Genomic DNA, 27,338 nt, shown 5'->3' with positions numbered 1-27,338 from the left:
ATGGGGAGCCCACCAGCCAAGGTAAGAGAACTGCAGGTCCACTCTGCTGTGACCCGACGCCTTGTTATTGGGAACTCTGGTTCCAGCTCTCGCGAGCAAACTCTCCTTCTGTGTTTGTTGAGATGCAAAGGAAATCTGATTCTGGTGTGATGTAGCAGGGTTATCTTGAGCTTTGTAAATTTCCTATTTTCCTCTTTTACCTCTCCATAATTAATACATGAGCTAGCTTAAGCAAAAACAAGGTGAAAATGCGTTTCTTTTCTTCTATCTTAAGGTGTACATGCTGGAATGAACACCAGGAAGGAAAAGGGCTGGCCTTGAGTTTACCTCACTGCAAAACGAAAGTGCTTTAGTCCTACTGCATGCTTTTCTCAGGATAGCACATGTTCATTGCTTGCCCAAGCTGAAAACAAAAACAAAAACCAAAACCCACAAAAAACAAACACCTTTTTCTAGCAACAAAGCACAATTTATATTACTTTAGCTGCAGGGGAGAGTTCTAATGAGCTGATTTAGCTATCTTTCGTGTTTACAGCGAGTGTGATTCTAGTGGAAGTATTTCTTGTTTGGACTTGAGTTTTCCAATAGTAAGTTCCATTCAGAGATTTTAGCTGATAGTTTTTCGTATAAATGAACGGAATTATCGGCTGAGAGTTATGTTCCCGTGTATCTTTAAAAGGTAGTGGATGCCATGTCTGAAATGGAAAATGTGAATAATTTGCAAATGAAACATTCTTTGCATATCAAACCCTATGTCAAATTTTACAGCATATAAAATGAATATGGGCATTCCTGGGGTTTAGATATAATGGAAAACAATGTTAGGTGATATAGCGCATGGAGAGTCATTAATCGTTAAGAGGAGAATCATTAATTGTTAAGATTAAGGAATATTTGCTATAGGCAGTAATATTTGCAGGTGAAGTTAAAGATTCAGTTGTCAGTAGCTTAAATAGACAGACTGAATGCTATGATAAAAATATTCAAACATCTGGTGCTCAGAGCAAAGAATATAAACTATAAATGTAAAGTACTCTCTGGATAAAACTTGTATTTACTCTGTCTACCTACCTGTTAGATCCAGAGCTATATATCTATCTAAGATATAAATATTATCTCTCAATTTTAAGTATCTATTTTGTATCTAATAAAATAACACTGGATCTGAAAGACAGGTAGATAGGGTAAATAAAAATTTACTTAGAAAGTCTCTATCACAGAGAAGGTTCTTGCATTTAATCCTAATGCTGCAACTGCTGTTCTCTGAGTTTAGACATAATCCTGCTTGATAGGCAACACTGCCAAAATGTTAGAGTTCAAGCATAGCTTCAGGTCAGAAAGCTTCTATTCCCAAGGAAGAATATTCATTCAGTACTGTAGGTAGCTGTCAGGCAAATGCATTTTTCAGTATATTTAAATGGGTAAACAGAGAAAGAAACCAGACCCTAGTGGTTTTGTGGGTTTATTTTTCTTTTAAATTAAAAATTTAAATTGTCTGGAAAGTGTGGATACTTCATGCTATCTAGGAAGGCCTAATAAATGTCTCCCAGTTAGGTTTTTACCATTTAAATATGCTACCAAGATGAAAAATATTCATTTGGAACTTGCAGGGGATGTTTTTAACTTTCATAACAGGGTTTTTTCTTTTGCTCAGACAAGAATAAATGGTCTTTAGGAGTTTTATTTTATGAACTAGGAAATAATTTTTTCTGTGGTAAGAGTCAGAAATTCTGCCAATACCACACCTCGAGCAACCCACTTATACATGTAAAGAGATGACTGAGAGAGTGTGAAGAGGGGACGCATACCAAATCTACAATGACTCTTCAAACACTTAATCAGTGATAACATTAAATTACAGTAGATGTTCATAAAGCAAATTAGATTTACTTATCAACGGTTCAACTTCCAATGATGAGATTTTGGATAATTGTGATTCCCAAGGAAAATGAGGCTTACGTGTTTATATTTGTTCTTTCTATCCCCTCTCCTAGTTTTGCGTATTTCTTTGGTTAGTTGGTTGTCCCAACAAAATTTTGCATTCCTCTAATTTTAATGGAAATAGGCATCTGGGTAGAAGAGCAAACTACAAGCAGTATTTTCATTGATAGAGTGGCTAATAAACTCAGCCCACATTGGCTATTAAGGGTCTATATGGAAGAGAGTGTTTTGGAACCAGGCGGGTCAATGAAGGTCATGAAGCTTTTTTTTTTTTTTTTTAAGCTTATAGCTTTAACCTTAATTTAATAGATTGTCTCCAAATTGTATTTGAACCAAATCATCAGTATCTAAATTAAAATAAATGATTAGCACATGCTGAATGATTATGTTTGTTGTGAGTTCTTCTACATAACACATTGTACTGCTTCTAGTATGCCACTGGGGAAAGAAAAAGTGATGCGTGAAAGCAGGTAATTAGTTATGCCTAAAAGATACTGATAAAGCTGGGCGATAACCCTAAAGCTATTTGCAGAATGCCAAAAGACAGGGAGCAAACTCCTCATAGAAAACTCTTCATATAACCTGTTGTTACTCCATGGTGGTAGCTCTGCTCAGGGAACTACTTAGTTTTGGGGCAGGAGAAGTGCAACAGTGAGGTGCCAGTCAGACTTCCAACATGTGGTGATGGGAGGAGGTTCCCAGGTTGCCAGGCTCTGCAGAAACGACTCCTCCAGAAGAACAATTTCCTAGTGAAGGTAGCCATGAGGCCTTGTTCATGGAGCAGCATGGTGGGGCAATATGGAGTGGAATCAGGGATGTGGAGCTCTCAATAGGTTTTGCTTCTTTCACTGCCATCCAAAGACAGTCTCAGCAGACTTCTTATTAATGAGCTTTGAGAAGCTCATATACTGTCAAAGTTGTCTTTTTGGCATGAAACCCTGAAGTGACTAACTACCTGTAAACAGGAGAGTAGGCTAATTACGTGTCCTCCTGAAGCTGACAGGCGTATGACTATTCTCTGGAAGCCAGACAGTAGGCCAGAAAATGTATATTATTACAATCATTGAGAGGTTGGCAACGGATGTGAATTTTCAGTTTGTCTAATGTTTCATGCAACTGTAGCAACTCTTCCATGCTAATTTTACCTCCTGTTTATCACCTTTTCTCTATTTTAGACCTGAAATTGCTCCCCCAAAACTTGCTTTCAGAGTAGTTTAATGCTTTTCTTGCTTTTTTTTTTTCTCTTGCTTTTCTTGCTTTTCAGTGTAGTTTAATGCTAAATGCTATCAAATGGAAAGATTTTTTTTTTGTGCATGTGCACTTTTTAGCCTACTTTTTGTGAGTCTGGACATGTCACTATTTATTGGTCTGGAGTGTTACGGTCTAGGATGCAAACATACACAGGTAGCTGACTCCTGCACTCTATCATAGCCTCAGTGTGGCACTATAATTTTCCAGCAAGTAAGGATGGTTGTATTTCTAGGCAAAAATAGAATGATGTGCTTCTGGGAAGCTACATTTGACTCTGAAGGTTTCCAGAGGGGATTAGTTACTCTCTGTGTGCCTATACCGGAAAATGTGTTTCCGACAAGGAAGTGAACTGAAAGGAGCAAGATCAGTAGAGCTGCAAGACTGTCAAGAGCTGTCTGGATATGATGCCTGTGCTTATCAATTTGCATTAATCACAGTATTACTCATTGTGTCTCATTTTATGGAAATCACAAATGGTATCTCTAACCACACGGATTTTTCTTTACAAGGGTGTTCTGGAGTGCCAGCACTTTTGGGCAAAGATGTTATTATAGACCACCCAAATCAGAACACAGTAGGCTGCTCTGGACCATTGCAGAAGAAAATGAGCTCAGCCTTTTTCTGATGAAAAAGAGAATTAGCCTGAATCTGAACGGTTACTGCAGGCTGGAGTAACTGCAGCCTTGGGAGCAGGATGGCTTTGGGGTTCCCCAGGGAATTTTCACAGCCCATAGGGTTTGTCATGGCCACCTTTACCTGTCTCAACCTGTTTATCTTTTCCCCTACAACAACATAAGGACAATCCTGCACCAAATCTGAAGTAATGGATAGTCATCTTTGATGATGTTTCCTTTGGCAGGCAGATGTTGTCATTTAAAAGCGAACTGCTTGCTGTTGGAAGGGAAAGGAAGGAGGCAGGAGGCTCTCTGGCTCTAGTGGGAGAAGGTGAAAAAGCATGACACCTATTACAACTGAGACTACTCTGATAATGAACTGCAGATGCACCTTTTTTTAAAAGAAATTATGAAATTTTCATCACACAAAGTTCAGAGCAAATTATATACGAACATCCATTTCTCTCAGTGAAGGCAAACTCTGAGAATGATTTGGGCTTCTATTGAGCAAGGGGAAGTTGATTACAAAACAACATAGAATTAACATATTAATTAAAAACAGTCAGCCCTGTAATTGGCTACAGAATCCAATATTTCATGTTAATGAAACCTACTAGGAATGCTGACTGAGCGTTCCAGTTGGTACTTCCATATTAAATAACTATTTGCATGGGAAAATTAAAGTCAAATTATTTCAGTGGCAACTGGAGTAATTTGGAAGTGTCCTCACTGGACCTTGTAATGTCTATAATGTGTTAAACTCAGAATGTTTAAAATATTTCAGTTTTAAATTGGAGGAAAATATAATAGGAATGTTTCTTGTTCCACAAGAGTAAATGTCTTGCATTTTTATACAAAAGGTGTTTCAATCAACTGTTAAGAATCCAAGAGACAGTGTAATTTGTGATTTTGTAGGTTTACCAACAAGGTTTCTCTGCTTGGGTGACTCTTGAATATCAACCTGATTTTTTTTTAAAGGATGTAACTTTAAAATTGGCATCATAATATTTAATGTTAAGCCTTTATTTTAATGTGCTAATTCACAGTTAAAATAGTGTGCATCTGATTTAACATCATTTACGTCTAAACAAAATTGAATGAAGCTGAAGGAAAGCAAGTCTCATTTCTAATAAAAATAGCCAATAGTCTCCACCCCATTGTAAAAGAATTTCAGGTCGTGTAGTGACTGCTTCTATGGAGGGGTTCCCCCTTCCCCAACTCCTAGTATCTCTGAAGGTAATCATTTTTTCAGTGTCAAGAAAACTAATCATGGTGCTAGCTTTCAAAATAGTACTGTCACATTATTTCTTAGAGTGCAGTGGGATACTCTGGTTTAGACAAATAGATAGGATGTTTCAGTCAGTATGTAACTTAAACTGCCATTAAAACTAATGGAATACTTCCATCATCGTGTGGTCTTGTTTTAATTTATTAGTTATATTAGCAGGGCTGGTTGTTGTTTATGCTTATTATTGCTGACGTGCCATGCTAGTATGAAAAAAAAAAAAGAAGATAAAACACTGAAAATGAAATCAAAAAGAAATGTTCCAATTTGAAAAAAGAAGGAAATACTTTCCTTAATTAAAATTATTTTTGTCTCTGCATGTGTGTTCATTCAGGATTATCAGAATATCTTTTAAATGTGCTGAATATTTTCTGAGTAGCTTAGGCTGGGAAGCTTAATTCTCTGTTAGAGTTAGGAAAAAGTAAATTGAAATAAACATTACAATGACACGTTGCCTATGACAGAAATAAATCTCATGTCTGGAAGAACAATGGTCCCATTTCCATTAGGTGTATTCAAGACACCTAATGATGTGGGATTCTGTGGTATTATGCCTCCAAAGCAGGGCATTTTTTTCTTCATCTGAAGAGCCTCAGCTGGGCCTATGATCCAGTCACTTAAAGTCTGTAGTACATTCCTCTAGATGCCTTTTGGTGAAGTTGGCCTACTTAGGAGCATCATGCAGATGTAGTCCTAGCTGGGATACAAAATTTGAAGCCTTTAAAGCACTTTGAGTCCAGGCCCAGTGTTAGCACTGTCGCAAGACCAGGCAGGCAGGTGTGTTTCTATTATTGCCTTCCAAAAGCCCAGTTTTGATCCATCTGTGGCACAAGGTCCTCTGCAAGTTGGCAGTACAACCATCACCATGGCCATGCCTGCACCAGGTTGTTTGAAAAGAGACACCTCTAGGGTGACTACAGAAGCTTTCTGTAGCGTTGTCTGAGTTCCTGTCTTTTTTTTTTTCTGTCTTCACTTACTCAGGCTACTTAGCAAACAGCCCAGTGTGTAACCATGCTTTCATCTTAGCATGGTGTACTTCTACAGGAGGGTGGTCCCCTCACTTCAAACAGGCAAACAGCGAGGACAGACAGTCCCCTGTACTACTCCAAATACATAGGATTTTTATATTATGAGTCGATGAAACTAATTGCATTTGTTTTCTCTGCAGATGAAGATTTGTCCCATCTACATGCTCTCTGTAAGAATCGTACAAGCCAGGAACATCAAATCAAGAGACCTGTGTGAGTTGTGGTTTGCATGTGCTTTTAGTCACCTGTAGAGTTTACACAGTGAGCAACGTTCCTAAGTTCTGAAGGTATATAAATAAAGTACGTAAAGCAGAGCAATAGAAGTATTAATGCCAGGGCTATAATTAGATCAAATGCCTATGCCATCATTACTTTGAAGGTCATATCTAGTGGCATTTCAGAGAAATGGTAAAGTCCAAGACTCCCAGGTGAACCTTCTGGACCAATAAGAGAAGGTAGACCATGTGAGGGCACTGCAATCTGTAAATCTGCTTGGAGTTGTTTGGTTTTGATGTTCTTAGTGAGCATACATCATATCATGGGCAGGCGTTTTGCCACACAGGACATATATTTAGGAACCATTTATTGAAATGGATTGATTATACACCATAGTCAAAAGTAAATTAGAGAATTTCAGGCCTTCTACAATACAGAGTCATTTGGAGTATTTCATGTTAAATAATGTTGCTAGTTTCTGGCTAAGGAGAGCCTCTGCAGATCAGCCCTAAGTACATGCTGAACATGCAGGCAAAACAGATTTTTTTCCATGTACTTTTGTATTCAACATTCTTTTACTCATTATCTCACCCTCACAGCTTCCTATGGCTCCTTCTCAAGGTGTCTGATGGATGAGCCATTCAGGCTGTCGTTTTTTTGCAGTATCCTTTGTGTTCCTCAGCCAGTAGAAGAACCTTGAGCTGCCTTTTCTCACACTCTCACTCTACTTCAAATACCATGTAGTGACGTCCAGAGGTGGACACTAGAAAAGTGATAGCGTGACCTGTATTTCTAAGAGTTTCAATGACCTGTTCTATCTACTCTATTGAAGGGACAGTTCCACTTTCCTGCCAAAACCTTGCGGGGCATTGTTATTCACTGCTTGATACCAGTCTGAAGTATTTAGGCATCTCGGGCTGCAGTAGACATCTTCAGTCAAGTCCAGACTCCAGCTCTGAAAGACACCATCTCGGAGATTTCTTTTCACACCGATGTCAAGCTCCACAAAGTAAATGAACTTTCCCACCCTGGCTCTTCCCAAAGGATGGCTGCTCCAGGCACTGACTGCACTAATAATGAAGAATAGGTGTAGGGTAGAAATGAGAAGATTTCTGACTTACTCATGTCCTTGATTCTTGGACCCACACCAGCCTTTAGCTGCAACAGGTCTTCTTACTTGGTAGCTAACACTTCTAGACATCAGGCATGTCCCCTCTGTGTGTCTGTCTTGTGAGACAGCAAGCCAGTCTCATCTCGTCTTCTCTGTAATACGTGTTCTCTTTTCCTGTAATAGTCCTAATAGACCTTTTTGGAACTAGCATTGCTTTCAGCTAAACTTCTTTTTAAACACAGTTGACTGGAATGGTAGGGAATATGCCTGATGAATGGTCAGTGGGCTCTTTTCTGCCTCTTTGTCTTCACACAGGAAACACTGCTCTTAGTGTATCTTGTGTGTGCATGTGTGCATGTGTGTATTTGCAACTTGTAGTTACCCAGGAATTAGGTAGTATACTAAGATGTTTTTCTTGGTTGCCTCTAACCAATGATGTCTGTACTTATTAAAAAAAAAAAAAAAAAAAAGGAAAAAAAAAGTATTTATTAATCCCCAGAATCATGGCCTTGCCCTACTTTTCATCTATAATATTGGCATTGGGATTTTAATTGTTTTCTGCTGCAGTGACTGCATCAGACTGCTATGTGCGCTTGTGGCTGCCATCTGCTTCAAATGAAAAGCTCCAGACCAAAACCATCAAGAATTCTGACAACCCTGTCTGGAATGAGACTTTCTACTTTAGGATCCAGAGAGAAGTTGAGGTAGTGAAAAAACAGAGATTTTACTATTTTGAATAGCTGGGAGTCCTCACATTTCACCCCTGTGGGTCAAATGTACAAAATAACTTAAAAACAATGCTTGAGTAACAGAATTTGCAACTGACTCATTAGCACAAAACAGCAGACATATGGAGTGGTGTTCCCTTCAGATAGTTGTAGACATCTGTGATATATACACCTATATCTGAGCTAGTCTAGATTCCCCTGGTTGTCACCTGAGAGAAATAAGTACTGCTGTAGCATGCCTCATCTCTGGGCTATTTTGGATGGTTAATACAGAAAAAGCATTCCCTCCACTGATTGTAAGGGAAGGGTAGAGGAGTCGCTGTGGTTTAGAGAGCAAAGTTGCACTGTGATGACTTCAACTGATGAAATTAATCGTACCCTAAGCTATGCAGTTAAGAGAACTTTGGGAATGAAGAAACTGAATAGTTTTCTTTGGACAGGTTATCAGAGAGTGGCACAGAGCACTGAGCATCTTTTTTGTCTTGGAATAGTAGGAGCTCTCTGTTAGTAGTTGTCTTCTATTCAATTATAAGTTTCCCAATGTTGGATTTAGTGATTGAGTTCCACATTAGCAGACTCCTGAAAGAAAGCACAGTGCTAGTAAATCAGTAGCAAAAGTCTGTAATCATTTTTTTTTTTTTTTTTTTTTTTTTTAAACAGCAGCTCAGTAAGTTCATATTTATTTTCTTCTACTACCAGAATGTTTTAGAATTGGCAGTGTGTGATGAAGATCCACTTACGAAAGATGACATGCAGTTCACAGTTCTTTTTAATGTTGCTAGAGTCAGACCTGGAGAGAGAGTCCGTGAGACATTTGCTTTGAAATCAGAGGTAAGGACTGAAAATACATGGACAGATCTTACTTTCCATTTTGGCTTCTGTGTTAGGTAGGTTTGGGTCTGCATAAACAGATATCCTCACGTATTGATATCATTACCAATATCTCATCAAATCAGGTATCATTGTGCTGGATTTTTATGACTTCATTAATCTCTTTTAACAGATTCAGAAAATGAAGCTGCTTCTCTCCCATGCAACTGTCTCTGTGCAGACAAAAAAGTGATAATAACTAGCATCTGTAAATACAGTCGTATTCATCTTTTATAATCCCACAAATAACTTTCTTACTTTTCAGCTTTATTCCACTTTTCCCATGCTTAGAGGACATTTCCTCTTAAATTACAACTTCTTATTAAAAACTTGAAGACAATCCACTAACCAGTTGAATTAAATGATTCTTTCAGGCTTCTCCTGTTTGGGTTCATGCTGGGTTTCCTCTAGTCGATTCAGATTTCCATAGCCTGTAATGAAGGCATGCCTGTTCTATTAACATCTTTGGTATTCTGTTAAGGAGCCCATGAGAGAGAGTTTTCCAGGGAACAAAACTGGGACAGCTTGGTGACATCTCCATGAGTTGTGGCTGAGGAACTGCTACATGCTTATTACAGGAAGGAGACAGTCCATACCTACAAGAACAGCTACTTCCCAAATGCTGAAAGCTGTTAACAGGGATCCTCCTAGTGACTCTGCAGGCTGGTGGCCATTTCTCAGCCATTTCTGTCCGAGTCACTGGGAAATAACATGATTCAATAACTTCCTCAGTCTGGAGCGCTCTTGCCCACTTCATCTCTGCTGAATTCAATGTGAATGTGATTTAAATGATTTGTACATATAAATGACACTGGAATTAGTGACATTTGTTGCTGGGCTTCAATATTTTTCTCCCAGGCAGACCGTCTTTACTGAAAGATATATTTCTGTTTCAGCTGAGCTTTGGAAGGATGTATAGTACTACATATCCAATGATGGGAGAACATTAATCTTACTTGCCTTTCCTGAGCCTGTGGTTTCCATTTCATTCTTAGCTTTTTTGGTAACGTTAGCAGAAGAGATATCAACCATGGAAGTGCAACACTTTTCTGATGTGTCTCTACTAGTGAACTCTTGCAGCCTCCAATAATCCACATGTATTTTACTCTTTCCCTTTTAGAAAGAGAGGTGCTCTAAGAAATGGGAAAGTTTGGAAGTGGAATTCTGGATGGAAAAAATGTGAGTAAAATTCCAAAGCTGAAAGGTTTAGTTCTGTCATGCAGTATAATATCTCAGAGAAAGACGAAATTCGTCCAGCTCTTCCTTACAGCAGTGAGCTGAGATTGCTGTTTCAATTTCTTTTTTTAACCTTAGCTTTCTCAGCTACTTCTGTCTTTCAGTGTATCTTTTACAAGTCTTACCTTATATTTGATACCTAAATCCTGATCATGGAAATGTAGTAACATTGGCAGGATTCAATAAGTTGTGCACAAGATGCGTACAAGACCTAGGAGAGGTCCTTTCCAAGCTGTTAATACTCATATAACAATGCCTTGAACACTTTAGTTTTTCTAAAAGACCAGAAAACATGTATTATTACCACAAAATCTACATAGAATGATGTAGACAGCAATAGAAAAATCATTAGGTGGTAGCATAGTTAAACTGAAAAAACATGCAATTAACAAATAGTAAAATTAAGGCCCTCCTCCTCAAATTGGTAATCAACATTGGAAGAGAACAAATCCCATAAGATAAATTTTTTCTCTCTTTTAAATGCCATCACAAATTTGACTGAAAAACAAAACAAAACAAAAAACAAACTAAACAGCATTATCTGTCCAGTTTTTAACATTACAAAAAACATAATATAGTCTGTTTAAAACTGACTAACTTCATGATTAGAAGAAGAAACTGTGAATAGGGCTTCTTAGTCTTAAAAATGGAATAGGTGCAGAAAAAACGTCTGGCATTCTTGGTTAACACAGTGTAGCTCAGAAAATCTATTTAATTTATCTGTGAAAGACACCTTAAGTGATGGTGCAAGCATCCCCTGCAAATGTGGAAGCAATCACAGCCAGATGTACAAAAAGCACAGAATGAGATGAAGTGTCTGGAAACTGGACTGAGCAGATTCAGACTAGAAATAAGAGGAACATTTTTCACAGTTCAAGTTACAAAGCATGTGCGGAATTCTCCACCCTTGGAAGTGAAACCTAGTTATTTATATGTAAATACATTCTACTGCTGAAATAGAAGTTATAGTGCTTGACATGCTGCTTGGTAAAATGTCCTGGACTTTGCAGAAAGTCAAAGATTACATACTACATAGCTTCAATGGTCCTTTCAGATCTATGGAAGCACTTACGAATGTGTGTAACATAGTGCCATTGGAGCATTAGCCTTAATTAGAGATTATGTTAGTAGAATCTATAGGTTACTCATGGGATTAAATAACTACTTCCATTCAGTGACAAACCTAGGATTTACAAGGTAAAATATCTGGAACAAAGACTTTATATTACTTAGCTGTATGTTTTCCAGTCATACATATGATGTGAGCTAATCCTTATTTGCCGTTCTTTGGTGACCAGTTGTACATTGTAATCTGGATCAGACAGAAATATCTGTCCTAATAAGTATTTGGAGAGTACATTAATAGTAGTCTTTGTTTTCCCCAAACCATGTGGCCATTTGTTAGGGGCAGGACATGATTCCACGTAGACCAACACCTTTTTCTTCTGTAGTTTTAAGAATTATTATTTTTATGGGCTCTCCTGTCTTCTTGTTTAGCAACTGCATTTTGGTTCATATACTTAGCAGATGATCATACATTACACCTTTCAGAAAACAAATTATGACACTAATGTAATGATATGCAATTTTAAGCAGAAAAGATTGTAAAACTGCTATTAAAAAAAATAAAATACTAGGTACTCACACATCTTTTTTTGTTGTTTTTTTTTTTTTTTTTTTGCTTCTGTCTTTTTAGTCCTGGTCCTCCAGAGTATGTCATTACCAATGATGTCCTAGTGGTAAGGTTCAAATATGAATTTAGTTTGGAGTGACTTTTCCTTCATTTATTTTTCTACTTTTGCCCCTGGCCATCTGGTATTTTGCAGGGAGAGCAGAAGCTACTGTTACTGATACGAGCACGGTCCACGGTATAAAAGAAAAATGTGTAACAATTCCCCTTTGTTATGATATAAATGTTGTCCACTCCATGCAAAAAGAGAAACTGTGTTTCTTGAAGTTCTCATATATCAGTATTTTAAACAGTTATGGTTTGCTAATGTTTCAGCATCCTGTGTTGGTTGGCATTCAAAGTGAAATGAGTTTCATGTAATATAGCGTGACATTTGGCAGGAAGAACAAAGGTTTGAAAGGGATGAGTCTATAGAAGAAGACATCAATAAGTAGTCAATGTGCTTATGACTGGAAGGTTATCTAATGTAGCAGCTTTATAGGAAATGAGTTTTTTAATGAACAGCTATTTTAATTGTTGAAACAGAGTCCTCTTGTGGTATTAGTCAGCATGTGGTCCATTACCTATCTCCTTGGGCTGGCCCAGCAGCAAAGGAGTACAAAGCACCTCATGCCAACCACTCCAAGCATGCGTATGATTTCCAGATGCTAGCCTTTAATACCCATGTGGCAAAGTAATACATATTCTGTTCTTTCCCCCTCATTTTCTGTGTGAGGCATAAGAGCTGTAATGATTGGCATGTGTTGTTCCTGAAATGGCTTGGAAAACCATCCTGGCTTGAGTTATTAAGGGTGAACTGTAATGACTCAGGTGGCGGGTAGGGTGGAATAAATCCATGATCAGAACCAACAAGAAGATGCCTTGTAGACGAATCATGGCCATGATACACTAAAACTCATCATCAGGTGGTTTCCTCCCACCCTTCCTAAGTAATTATCATATATATGTGTACCTGAGTTTGGGCAACAGTGTGTAGTACAGAGATTCCCAATTTGGGGATAACTTCAATGGGTATAATCACCTCTGTCAATGCACCACTGTATGGACAAGCTAGTTGTAAAGCATTATAACTGGGCTACTGTTCTGAAATAATGAGCTCTGAATTTCTTCTTGTACAGCTAGATTGCTGCCAGCACTGAGACCAGTTCAGGTTAGCCCTATATTGTAGCTACTAGATGGCTGCATGATGGTTTGCTATTTGCTGCAGATACGGCATTTGCTATTTTCAAACTTTTCAAACTTTTCAAACTGTCTTTTACAGTCACGTGAAGTTTGGTGCTTGGAAGTGCAAGTGGACAGTAATGAAAGCAGGAAATATTTGAAAGGTATGCAGATATCCCTGTGAAGTGAGGACACAACCAAATCATAAGCATTCAGATCCAGATGGAGGCATTTCAGGTTACAAAGACTACTAATAACCTTCTAAAGACAATAAAATGCAGTGCAGTGAAAGTCCCTGAACTGCCTCCAGTTGTAACTCTGAACTCTGTGATCTCCGATCTCCAATTCCTTGAAGCTATCAAATTTGGGCACAGTAAATTTTACTGGTAGAGGTATGAGAGAGTGCTGACTCTGGGAGCACGCCAAGTTTTGGGATAGATGCGGGAGTACCAACCAGTTTCTGTGTTGTAGAAGACTCGTCAGTGTAGGAACTTACGGAGGATTTACCACAGAGAATGTCTGCAGCAAACTTTGTTAGCTCTTTTGCCTGAACAGTGGTAATACTCTCTAAACAAATCTGTTTTCACTAGAGGGTAAAAATCTCGTGCTTATGGTGCCTGCATCTCATGAAGGAACACAGAAAGCTACAGAGGACACAGATACTTTCTACTTCCATTGTGTGAAGGCTTGGGAACCAGTTCTAAAAGCCAGGCTGCAGGTAATGTGCATTGCACCAAGCCAATTCCCATACTGTTTGCTTATTTTCAGTGTCACCAAAACAGTGGAGAACTGCTGCCCTGCTGTGAGTAAAATACATTTTTTTTTTGTTCTCTGCAGAAAGTTTCTGATAAGGAAGATGACAGAAGCAATTTAAGTGACACCTTAACAGTACCACTGAAATTTCTCCCTGTTGGACACAAAGTGAAAGTAACCCTCCCTGTAAGACATGTAAGTACCTCACCGTTTATATGACCTTTTGGAGAGACGACTAAAGTCACCATCATTATTTAACATAATATCAATTGGAAAAATAATTCAATTGGTAAGTCTGGGTGAGAAGACAAGATGCAAATATAAGAAATATCATTTTTCTGTTTGTAAAATCAGTAATTGGGGATTCATCCTGGCCATTTCTAGATGCCTAAGTTCAATGTTTAAATGTAATAAAAGACCAACTTCTTCTGTTGTTACACAGTTAAAGGAGAATGTTCAATACTGTCTCTACTGTCTGTATCAAGCCTGGGTGGTTAGCTCCGTCTATATACCTACGTTTTAGGTGGCTAAAGTTAGACGAGTTGAATCTTACCCTCAGAGACCGATTTTGCACATTCCTGTATGTACAACAGTATTGATGGTAACTGGTGGACAGGTACAACTTTGAGTTGCTTTAAAAGCAGGAATGACACTGCTGTGTGACCAGATGAATCTGTTAACAACAGCCAGACATCCTTTTTCACACGGTGCAGCAAATGGGAGGCAAATACAGGAGGAAAAGAATTACTTGGAAACATTTCTCCTACAGAGATGGGAGAATGAATGTCTGTTTCACAGTTGATTGCCCTACATCCAGTAGCTTTTGGAAAGGATGTGGTAACTTGTATTTCTTCTCCCTAACACTGTCTTTAGCTGGATACTGTTCTTAATTCTCAAGAATGAGAGAATGGCAGTGTGATACTGCTGCTGGGCTAGGCTGGTTCATGGGGTGACAGTGAGTAGCAGTCCTGTTTCACAGTCTGGTCAGGTAACCACTTCAATACCTCCTGCCTTTCTAGCATCTCTATATAATATGTTTGGTTTTTATTTGCTTACCTTCCCATTCCTGCTACGATTTTCTAAAAGACTGAAGGGTGGTGGTAGTGGGGAGGCATTTCAGGAGTCATTGAAAATCTGGATCTCTAAACTTTATTTTCACAGTCAGTCATTCACATTCCTGCTCATGTTTCTTTGTTTACAGAATGTGCCATTGCAGCTGTACCTCCAACTAAATGATTGGTAAGGGGACTGTTTTGTTTCTCTACAAGTTTTATTACTCTTTGAACAATGAATTCTAGAGCAGAGTATCCTTCATTTAGATATAAGGAATGCACAAGACTAAGGGCAAAATACCTTGGCAGTTAAGTCACCATGAAAGAGTCACCACAACAGAGCAAAAGTAAATTGATTTGGGGCAACAGTCGTGTTAAAATGCAAAATAAATAAACAAACAAATAAATAAATGAGAATTTCAAACAGTGAGGAACTTAGTCAGATGTCCTTTGCGTCAAAGAACCGAAGACTGAGATTGGAGATTTCTTCAAAAGGGACAAGTAAGCAGGAAGAAGGCAGAGGGAGAAGGGGATTTGACTTGATCTAAACATCCAGATCCTATATGCTGTTCAAACCAGACATATTTTCTTAAGAAAATAGATTTGTAGACATGGTATTATCAATAGAAACAAGCATAAGCTAGGGAAGATGAAACGTTATGCTGTAAAATAATGAGACATATAAAAAATAAAAACAAAATCATTTGAATACCTTCTTCATTCTACTGTTTCTGTAGAAATCAATGGTTTAAATCCCCACGAAAGACCTTGTTAGGTTCTAATGACCTTTTGCTCAGAAATTCTTTTAAGGAAACATAGAAAGTATTCAACTAACAAAGCTACTGGAGGACACAAATAATCCTTCCTCTTTTCCATATCTGCTGTCCTAATCTGGCAGTAAGACATGCTGAAATATCAGAAAATAATGAGACTGTGTAGAAGTGAAACATTTAATTTATTTGCAAACGAGATCTGCATTTCTGCCTGTAAATCTGAACAGTGAATCGTGATTCTTTATGATGTTTAATAGACTGCAGTTGCTGAAAATAGATCCATGTGCATTTTTAACACTAATCCTGTGCCTCTGGACCTATTTATCTTGCAGCACGGAAAAACTAGATGTGCGCTTAGGATATGATCTATGCCGAGAAGAGCAGGAATTCTTGCAAAAAAGGAAGAGAGTGGTTGCCAGTGCCCTGAAAAGGGTTCTTCATTTGGAAAGAGATCTACATGGACATGAGGTCTGTGAGCTGGAATCTGAGCATGGGCTGTGGACCTATTGAATTTGGATTGGCACAACTCTCCACAAACCTTCTAGTAGTTTTTGCACATTGATGACAAACCCATTGATTTGAATGGCAGCATAACTGAAGTTCTTGGAGTGGCATATCCCATACTCATCTAAAATTTCAGCTCAGCTATTCAGGCCTCCATTCTCTTCATTTGGCCAAATTCCTAAGGACAGAATATATCTGTCTTCAAGGTCAGAGTTTCCAACTGTGTGATGCGGCAGGTCAGCACAATATGAGGCATTGGTATGTTCTGTGAGACACAACACAGACAACCAGACAATCCAAAATAAGTAGGAAAACAGGAGTGTTTGAAATTCACCTCCTGTGGAAATTTGTGAAGTCTCCGTAATGTCCCTTCTTTAGGCTTATATTTTTTTTTCATTTTCCAATCACTTTTCACAAAAAGTCAAAATTATTCAGAATGGAGAAAGAACATTTTCTAACAAGCTCCAGCTGAAGCATGGTTTGTTGCCAAGATCCAGGGTGAATTTTAAAGTGAACATTTATTTTCTTGATGGAATTTTATTTGTTGAATGAACACTGTCCAAAGAATCATTTTGTTTGCTTAATATCTTTTTCCTGAACTCTGTTCAGGACTTCCTTGAATCCATTCTTAATTATGTTTACTGAACTCTTATTATTTATAGTTAAATCATATCATTATCTGTTATAAATCATAGCAATTCCAATTATAATGAAAAAAGAGAGGAAGAAGGGTTAAAATCACTGAATTTTAACAGTTTCCAAACTCATCCAAGCTTTGAGATTATGAAAACCCTCTGAGTATCTGGAAGTTAATTTAAATAAAGTACTGGTAAAGACTGGCTGAACATTGATTTCACTGTTCTGCAATAAAGTCTGCTGAAGAAATTCTAGGAGCTGCAATTAGGCTTTTCCAAGTAGGCAAGTGAGTAACTTTCTGAAGATAATATTTATGTTTTGAACAGGTCCCAGTAATAGCTGTTATGGCAACTGGTGGAGGCCTCAGAGCAATGTCAGCTATGTTTGGCCACCTCTTGGCTCTTCAGAAGCTAAATCTGTTGGACTGTGTTACCTATGTCACTGGGGCTTCTGGCTCAACATGGTGAGTACAGAAGATGTGATTTGTATTTGGAATGACTATGACACCACATTTCCACATAATGAGAGAGATGCATTTATTTCAAAGTCTTACATTATTTAGAAGTGAACATAATTCCCTGGTAAAGTTGGCTCTCTATCATAACTTCAGTTTAAGCTAGCTAGTTCTCTGCTTTGGTGAAAGTGTCTGGGTAAATACAGTATTTTTCATTATTAAATGGATGATTCTCTCGCATTTTTGTTCTTTAGGACTCTAGCAGACCTATATGAGCATGCAGATTGGTCACAGAAGACTCTGGAGGAGCCGCTCAGAGCAGTAAAAGAACAAGTGACAAAATGCAAACTCAACCTTATGTCTATGGAACATTTGAAGTATTATCACAAGGAACTTGCTGAAAGGGCAAAAGCTGGACATGTCTCATCTTTTACAACATTGTGGTCACTTGTTCAGGAAATGTTCTTACATGAACGGGTATGTTACACACTGCCACGTACCTTGTCCTGCCACAAATTTGAGAAATGTCCACTTGTTTTCTCTGGCACTTCCCTCTTTGTTTGCATGACATAATGAGAGGAACAAATCCAGAGCAACTGAGGCATTCCAGTATGATTTGTAAATAATGACAAAGGATCCTATAGCCAGGATTTTCCAGAGTAGCTGGTGGTTTGTCGGTGCCTCTGAAGTGGGGTGCCCAATGGATAGCAATTTCAGTTCGCAATTTTAAGAAAGAACTGAGCAAACCCCCCAGCAGTCAGGTGTTTTAATGTTTCTAGTTGGACACTTAAGAGCTAGAGTAACCTGCCCTCTTGTGAACATTAGTCTGAGTCTTAGTAAAGATCTGTTGGACATAGACAGTCAAGGCACTTAGATATTAATGTACAGGTCAGTAGATATCAAAAAGGCAACCAGGAAGGAAAATGAAAGGAACATGAAAGAAAAGGTCTTTCAAGAAAATGTGACCCACAGATTCCTCTGGGTAATAAAACACCTGTAGTCTATCAGTACTCATGTAGATTGTCAGTGGTTTTGCCTTATGCTTTTCCAGAGGTTTACTGTGATTTTTATCTGTTTGATTAGCCAAGAAAATACAAACTCACAGACCAGCGCAAGGCATTGGAGCATGGACAAAACCCACTGCCTTTCTATGCAGTCCTCAATGTCAAGGAGGAGAAGTACAGTACTTTCAAATTTAGAGGTAAGTATTCTTAGAGTTTCTTCTGACTCTGAGTAGGGACTAAAGAGAATTTGTAGGGAGGGAGTGTATGTGTTTAGAAGGGGAATGCAGGAGGAATGCCTCTGTTGGTTGCCCCAACTCAGCATTCATCTTTTAATAAAATGTTTGTCTTTCTTGTGAATTGCTGGGTGTTGATTAGAAAAAGCAGATCTGCAGGATAACACCCTCAGGCACAAACAAGGCATTTCTGAAGATCTGGAATGAAGCTCTATTTTTGCCAAATACATTGTGAGTGAGTGGAAGCAAATTGTATAATCTTTTTGTGCCTTAGTTTCACACCTATAAAATGGCTATCATGGTTCCTTATTTTGAAGAGGTGCTGAGAAATGTAACTGGCACTTACCTAAATCTCTAGAGTGGAGTATGATTACAGTGATTGGCATGTTGTGACACTCTTTAGATACAGACTATATTCAGCAAGAGGTACTGAAGCGAGCAGATACTGGAAAGAAAAACCATTTAGTACTTACATGAGGTTAGGTTCATGATTACTGTTCTACGGGAATACGTATACAGGACAGCTTGAGTCAGGAAACTGTGTGGCCACGTCCACACTGTGTTACTTTCTAATTCTGAGTTGATGTGTCTTCAGGCTGCTTTCATGTAGTCTGACAGGTTTGGTTTAGCAGAGGTTTCATGCCGGTCATTCCTTGAAGGTTGGATCACACTTACATGGTGTACATTTGATGATCTTGAGTTAGAGACAAGTGGGATCGCAGAATCTTTATAAATATAAATCTAAGTTTTTGAAGTTATTGTTAGACTTTTTCTGAGGAGAAAAAGCTAGTTCCTTTTGTATGTGAATCACATCTCAGTTTTTAGGGAACTAGACAGTTTGCAGTACAAGCTACTAGTAGTACAGAGCTGCTGAGACCAGCAAAGTTCATGTAACTTGCAGATAGCTTTATCCACAGGCCTAGGTTTTGTTTTCTTATTCTGTATGACAGTAAACGTGGCATATGTCAACTCTTTTGTAGAGTGGACAGAGTTCTCTCCTTATGAGGTGGCCATACCAAAATATGGAGCCTCCATTCGTTCAGAATTTTTTGACAGCGAGTTCTTCATGGGAAGGCGAGTGAAGAAGCTGCCGGAATCTCGGATCTGCTATCTGGAAGGTGACCTAGCAATGCAGTATAGTTAATCACAATATGGTAGAAATTATGGTTCTAGCCACTGGTCTGTGTACAACAGCCCTTGCCAGCAGGTCTGCTCAACAGGCTTTTTACCCCTTCTGAACACTTTCTACTCCTTGTACAGTTTCTTTTCTCCTGTCTTCTCTTTTTCCCTGGGCAAGTGTGGGACATGTGTGGCAGGGTTCCCCTTCCCATATTCTGAGTGAAACAAGAAGGTGGAGAAGGCAAGTTGAGGAAACTGTAAGATTTCCTCCTCTACCCAGTCATCATCTCTTCCGCCTCTTTCTAGGCAGTGCATTGTGGAATTGGAAAGAGCTGAAAATAAAATATAATTCATCTAGAACAAGCCACAAAGGGAAGAACCATCTAAGCTTTGTGGGTTGAGAATTGTCGTCTATCTCCAGTAATATTCCCTGCCCACGAGGATGAAGGAATCCCTTTTAACCTTCACCAATTTCTTTGACTGGCTGTCCTGCCTCTAAAGACAAAGAAAAGGGGAAAAGCAGCTAGTCAGAGGAATCCATCTCCCCCAGGTAGATTTGAAAGCCTTGTCAGAACTGCACTTTTTGATACCAAAAGCAAGAGTCCACTGGAGACAAAAATCATATTTCTCTCACTGTGAAGTCTGCTAGAGATTGAATTTGTTCCTCACATGAATACCTGGCATGGGGCTTATTACAGAGGATAGGTCTTTCATTTCTAAAAGCACACTCACATACAGAGATAATTTTATTTTGATTCCTGTACTAGTTGAACTCCACAGAAACAAAACATGCCTGAAAGAGAAAAACAGGCCTTAGATCAACTTAAAGAATAAATCATTTTAAAGAAAGACCTTATGGTTATATGGCTGCACTGTGATTCCCTAGTCTTATAATTTATTTCTTTCACAAGTACACAGTAAGCACTCTAAAACATAGTTTGGGTGACTGATACCTTGTATTTTGTTACTCTGAACTATACAGTGAATGGTTGGGAGTAGTTATCTCTTGAGGAAGAACACTGAATTGTTGTCATCATTAAGGTTGAGCTCTCTGAGACCTACTACGTAAGCTGCACCATAATGGAGTGAATTCATATCTGGCAAAAACATGTAGCATTGATACTTGTAATAAAAAATGATGAAATAGTGGTTAACATGTTAGTGAAGTACTTTTCCCAATTGTTTTGATTTGCAGGTCTTTGGACAAACATTTTTACTAGGAATTTGCTGGATGGCTTATACTGGTCCTCAAATTCAAATGAATTCTGGGAACGATGGGCCAAAGATATGGTAGATATAGGTAAGAGTTTCCAAATCAATACTTGTTTTTCATCAGACCATGCTTACTATTAAGGAGAGGATTGAGGAAGTTATACTATTACAACTGTTTGTGAATAATCTCTCACATTCTCCCTAAACCAGTGCATCTTGTGTTGCATAGCTGTAGATCTTCCATTATGATTTTCAGCTGTATCAGAATGATTTCATTTGTTTCTATTTCTTTTTCTATTTCATTAACTCAGGGGCACACTTCATGCTCGTTGCAAATGTTTTTCATTTAGAATTTGCTCATTGTCTGTTAAGTGACTCCTGTGACTGTAAATGAGGAGGGTGGCTTATGCTTTTAGTCAAAAGTACAAAGAAAGTATATAAAAGAAAATAATGCATGCTTGCTTTAAGCAAAGGCAACTATCTCTGTGTTTAAATGGGCATATATTTTTCAGTAGACTGCGAGAAACAGGAAAGGAAGAGACACACAGAAAGACAGCGAGGACAGCTAGCCTGCAAAGGTGTCTAGCAAAACAGATTGCTTATGTTTTTTTTTTTCACATTTCCTTCTCTATTTCAGAAAAACATTCCCCTGAGGAGGATACCACTATCATCGAGCCTCCATCTTGTTTGTCAGGGAAGTTGTATGAAATGTTTCAGGACATTATGACCAAGCGTCCACTACTGGGAAAGTCCCATAACTTCCTGAGAGGCTTAGAATTTCATAAGGATTATGCCCATCAGAAAAAATTTATTGAATGGAAAGGTAACTGCAACAAAGAGTTAGCTGCAGTGTGCAGGTAACATCTCAGATTTTTTTTTTGTTAGACTTTGGAAATCTCACATTTAGAGATACTTTCTCAGGGTTTGGAAGTCTTCTGAGATGGAATTTGGTTTTATCTCTTTCTTCAGGGTTAACTGGTTATCATGAACTAGTCCATGGGCCACCTGCTGAAGAGATCTGTAATTTGAGTCACAGCATGTTCTTCTACAGAAAATTTGTCATTCTGCATAGGTTTAATAGTCAAAAGAATCAAAAAAAAGAATAGACTCTTGAGGTAAAGAAACAGAGGTAACATTAGGGGCATAAACCAGCAGGTAATTGTGTGGAGCCACATAGGTTTTGACTGAATATAGCAAACAAACATAATACCTAGGCTTGATGTATAAATGGAACAGTAATTTCCTATGGCCTGTGCTCTGCAGGAGGGCAAAGTAAGCAGTCATAATATTTTTACCTCAAAAACTATGAAATGTTGTGTGAAAGGTAATGGAGCTGAGCTTTTGTGTACCACAAATCTTCCTGTAATCCCAGCATCCTCGTTTGCATTTATTCCATGGGCAGATATCAGCATGGGAGGACCCCACATGCGTCAGGCTAATCTGACTTCAGCAAGGAAACACGTGTGCTCTGCCTCCTCTGAGTCCTTTTCTTTGGCAATTTGTGTTTTGTCTCCTCTGTTTCATGCAAGTTACAACACTGTTTATGTCTGGCTGCCATTGCTACCTGAAGCTTGCTGACAATAGCAAGAGGTGTGGAGTTTTTTGTGGATTAAGGCAGAGCCCACAGAGTGCCAAGTGCTTTCAGCATGTTCAGTAAGCAAGAAGTCTTTGTCCTAGAAGAGTCTACTCTAAGAAAACAAGTAGCATAAGAAGGGTGGGTGAGAGAAGGAAGCGAGCAAATAGCTTAAGAAGGCGGATTAAGGATACAATTGTCAGTCAGCAAGCATTAAGAAAAAGGTCCTTACATTTACCGACTAGCAGTTTTGTAAAGGCAAACAGGTAGAAGCAGATTTCAAGGAGGATTTGAAGGAAGAGGAAAACTAAAGATTACCTCAGGGCAGATATTCTCCGAATAAAGTAAAATAAGTGGAAGGCCAAAGTCTGGAGTGGGAAAAGGGAAAATAAAAGTCTGGAGTGGGAAACAACAGTAGATGATGTATTGTTTTTTGTCTACCTGCATGAGACCAAGCTAAAACCAGGGCTGGATCCATCTCTAGAACAGGCGCAGGGGTAAATGCCAGCTCTGTGGGCAGAAATGGTAGCCTCATGATAGGAGAGGTCTCCAGAATATAGTTCTGTTGAAATACTTCCCTGCAGCTCAGGTTAACTGACATATTAAAACAACACTTTAAATGGCTTGTGAAAAGCCTCATTTTTGTGGTGATAAATTTGAGAACTCATAGTAGGGAATCATTGTAATACATTTACGGTAGGGTTTGTGCTTTTGAGGGAATTCCTGAGGAAGAGCTTCTTCAAAGCCTCTTTTTGAGTATGAAATGGAGGTAGAGACTCTCCCAAGGAAAAGCCTAGCTCTAATTCACTTATCCAGCCATAAATACTGCACAGTTCCATCTCCATGATAAGAAAATTGAGGCACTGTAATTTCAACTAAAAATATTCACCAGGCCAATTAGAGCTAAAAAGGGACTGCATGCAAACGTCTCTCTTTACAGCAGAATTTGTGAATTCCTATCAGCCATGAATGCTAAAATAAGCAAATAATTTTGTAAAGATCTGACACCAAGGGAATGGAAAAATATGAGTTATTACTTCAAGATGCTGTCAAACATTCCAGGCTATGGAACAAGCTGGATTTATTCTACTCGGTTTAAATCAACACTACAGAATGAGGCCAGGGCAGCAGAGCAGCTGAAAGAAGTGAGATGCTGGAACTTACCTGCAGTATTTCTGAAATCAACATTTTTTTGAGCATACCTAAGCACAGATGTTTCAGGGATTGAGGGGTCTGCTCAGGGCTTTGCTGCCTCATTTTGTGAACTTGAAGAAATCTCTTTAAACACTATTTTGATATTTAAAACCATGGCAAAAAATTTTTATTCTATGGAAATAGAAATGATACCAGGAGAACAATAGGGGACTTGCTGTCTACAGGGTGGCTGGTGGGGTTCCTGGCAGAGAAACGAGAATCTAGCTGTTAGAAACTGGCTTTAGATCTCAACGCGCCAGCTAGGATAATCCACTTTTTGCTGTGTTTTGAGTTAATGTGAGGTTTAATTAATTTGAGCAGTATTTTAAGCTGATGGTAGGAGATGGTGCATGCATGATCTGGTGTTTTTTCAGCTAAGAAAATTAATATGAGAGGTCACTGAAAGCAAGCTGAAGTCAGAGTTTTCACCCAGGGACAGGAGTCTACACCAGAGAATGCAAAAGCAATAAAGAGCAATGCATAAGAGCAGAGAGGTACTGCATTTGTTAGATTTGTTGGTACACTGTGAAATTATTTTTGTTGTTTGCATTTTTCACAGTTCTTAGCAGGGGAAAAAAATCGGCAAAAGTCTGTATTCTGTGAAAAATCAATCCCCAGAGCAGCTGTGAGGCCAGCGGAGTCTGTGTCTCACCTGTCCTCTGCCTGGCTGCCTCACAGCCTGCCTTTGCAAGGCCACGATTGTGGGGTCGCATTATGGAGGGAGGTGAGCCTGGTCTTGAGGGCAACCAAGGGGCTGCCCTTACTGTGTAGCAAGCCAGAATTACTGACTCCTTCTTTCCTACCAATGAACTGCTAACTATATTCAAAATGTTTTTCAGACACTGTGCTGGACTCTTTCCCTAACAATCTGACACCGCTGCAGAAATATCTTTGCCTGATAGATGTTGGCTATTTCATTAACACCAGTGGTGCAGCACTTTTCAGGCCAGAAAGGAATGTAGACGTCATTATCTCACTTGATTATGGTTTGGGGAATGTGTTCAAGGTGAGAAGATTAACGTGCTCTGTTCCTTCCAGCCCTGGTTAAACTCTTCTTGTAAAGCTGTGAAATTTAATAGCCAAATTCATAGATAATGCTCAAATTACACAGTGACCATCTACTTCAGAAATGACTAAATGATAAAGGCATAGAAGGGATCCTCATACCAGAAGGGTTAGATTCTGAGGTGAGTAATAGAGTTAGTTGGTGTTCTGTGGGAGAGGACTGTATGAGGTTGGTTGCTCTAGATTGTAGTGTATGTACCATGTTTATTTAGTTTTAATCACATATTTCAGGGCTTCTGCAGGTCCACATGGGTAGTCAGGAAAATTATTCCCCTTTGCATGTTTTTTTTTTGTGTGGTGGGGGGCATGGGAATTGATCAACAGGACAGAATATGCAAATCCTTGCTTTATTAAAACTTTGAAGTAAGCTGCTCTTTAAGTCTTGATCATATACTCAAATTCTAAGTGTGGTCATTTCCTCTAACTGTAAAAAACTTTATAGGGTGAGAAGTGTTTTCTGACTTGTGGTGTGTGGTGGCAAAAAGTAGGGTTATTCTGTGGCTATTTTGGTCTATGCATTCATTGCAGCATAATTCTAGGGAATAAATTAAGTTGCCACAGTATTTCTATGATGCATCAGTAAACCTGATTCTTGTCCTAGAGTTGGCTTTAAGGCATTGGCATTCTGTATCCACAGCAATTGGAGATGACATATAAATATTGCAAGATACAAAAAATCCCTTTCCCCAAAGTGGAGCTAAGTGAAGAAGAGGAGAAAAACCCAAAGGAATGTTACGTGTTTTCGGATCCAGAGGACCCCAGAGCACCCATAGTAATTCATTTTCCCCTGGTGAATGACACCTTTAAGGAATTCAAGGAGCCTGGTAAGCTCAGCCATTTTAGTTGAATTTGGGTCATTTGTCTTTCCACAGTACTGATCTTGTTTGTCTTCTCTAGCAATAATTTTATGAGAGAGCATGGCCTTTGTGTGAGTGAGACTACCTGGTCTTCTACCCCTCTCCTTACAGCTTTACCCAAAACTATATTGTGGTTCTGGGACCACAGCAAAATGTCTGTCTCTGAGGGAACGTTTGGGGAAAGATAGGAATAGCAGCAAACCAGGTTAAGTAAAGCTCCTTTGCTGCTATGATATTTACCACTGAATGCTCAGAGAGCGTGTATGTTAACAAATACTCCAACAAAATCACATTCAGAAACTCTGCAGACAAACAGAGGAGGTGCCCAGCAGAGGAAACTGGGCTCGTTAGGTGGAGCTGGAGCTGGTCCAAATGGCAATGTGCCATCAGGTAAGGCTACTGAACAGTGTCTAGCAGGTAAAACAGGTGAGTGTTTCAGAGGCACTCTGAATGAAAGATAGATGAGAGTATGCAGAGCAAAACAGCTGCTGCAGCTTCTCAGTGCTCCAGGCCCAAATCTGTGAGCTGTGTCGCTCACCTGCATGTCTCCCAGCAGCCAGTGATTCATCGATCAAGCTGACAGCCAGCAGCTGATGTGGGTGGTTGGGGGAGGAGGGTCCTTGGCAACTTGTTTACGTGGATTTTAAGTTTAACAGGGGAGCTTTTCATTTCCAGATGGCTGAGAGACACCTTGTGGAATGTGGATATTTATTTTTCCTGCTTTTAACTATGTTCTAGAAAAGAAAAAGAATTGGCTTGTGAAGTGCCCATTTACAATGACACTATAGACTGTGCTTTTCTGTGCTTGGAGCAGATGTAGGTGTACATGGATGTGGACAGCACAGATAATGCAGCTCTCTGAATATCAGGAGGTTCCATGAAGTAAAGCTTGGACATTTTTAGTACAACCACTTCTACTGACAGTCTGGGCCCAGCACCCTGACATCCCACTGCCAAGAAACCACTGGGTTAGACTAAAGCCTGCTGTGTGTCAAGCAAAGTTCATGTGCTGCTTTCACGTGGTTCTAGTAGACATTGTAGGGGATGCCTGGGCAGTCCATTTGTAGCCCCACTGACTGTCATCTTACAGCACATTTGTGGTTGGGGCATATTTGATTCAGACTTCAAGGAGTTAGGTAAAAAAGAAAGAAAGTATAATGGTAAACATTTGTAAAAGCATAAATATGAGGCTGCTGGGCTTCTTAGTGGAGGTAATTAGGGTGTCTTGCTTTTAAGCAAGAAGATTGCCACAACAGGGATGATGGATGTTGGCAGCAGCAAGGGATCTGGCTGAGCTGAGGTTGAGAAGAGGTGCTGAAAGATGAGAGGCTGACGTGGGGAGCTCGGATCCCTCTGCACCTCCAGACTGTTTGACAGCTGACCAGGAATGGCTCTTGCAAGGCGTGGTGGGGTGTAGTCTCCTGGAGGCTGTTTTTAACAGCTGGTTCTGCTAACTAGATCAGTCCCCTCCAACACCAGGGGTGTTCTGTTCCAGATTCAGCTCATGGTGGTGGCTTTTCTCTTCCTCTGCAGGGGTAAAGCGCAGTCACTCAGAGATGGAAGAAGGCAAAGTAAATCTGGAGAACAGCTGCTCACCCTATTACCTCATTAGGCTAATCTACTCCTCTGAAAATTTTGACAAACTCGTGAACCTAAGTAAATACAACATCCTCAACAACAGAGACCTGCTCCTCCAGGCAATCCAGAGCGCCGTGGAACGGAAAAGAAGTGGCAGGACTGGGAATCTCCCCAGCCACTCTGGAGCTGAATATGCATAG

General features: G+C 39.2%; 1 protein-coding gene across 1 annotated transcript; it reads left to right on the top strand.

Moving 5' to 3' along the window:
• LOC311209503 (cytosolic phospholipase A2 beta-like) lies at positions 1–27,338 on the top strand (the record flags this gene model as incomplete). Its single annotated transcript, XM_084286885.1, has 21 exons — positions 1–21; positions 6,260–6,332; positions 7,168–7,344; positions 8,014–8,150; positions 8,874–9,005; positions 10,165–10,223; positions 11,977–12,019; positions 13,232–13,295; positions 13,722–13,849; positions 13,969–14,079; positions 15,086–15,123; positions 16,042–16,177; positions 17,176–17,312; positions 17,558–17,780; positions 18,387–18,504; positions 19,521–19,658; positions 20,855–20,959; positions 21,509–21,694; positions 24,478–24,644; positions 25,341–25,527; positions 27,094–27,338. 21 exons carry the CDS (start codon positions 1–3, stop codon positions 27,336–27,338), a joined length of 2,625 nt encoding a protein of 874 aa, XP_084143011.1.

The sequence above is a fragment of the Netta rufina genome, assembly GCF_964035555.1.
Source record: "Netta rufina genome assembly, chromosome: 5".
Classification (NCBI taxonomy): domain Eukaryota; kingdom Metazoa; phylum Chordata; class Aves; order Anseriformes; family Anatidae; genus Netta; species Netta rufina.
Note: the sequence above shows the minus strand (reverse complement) of the source record. Positions and strands in the feature narration are given on the sequence as shown.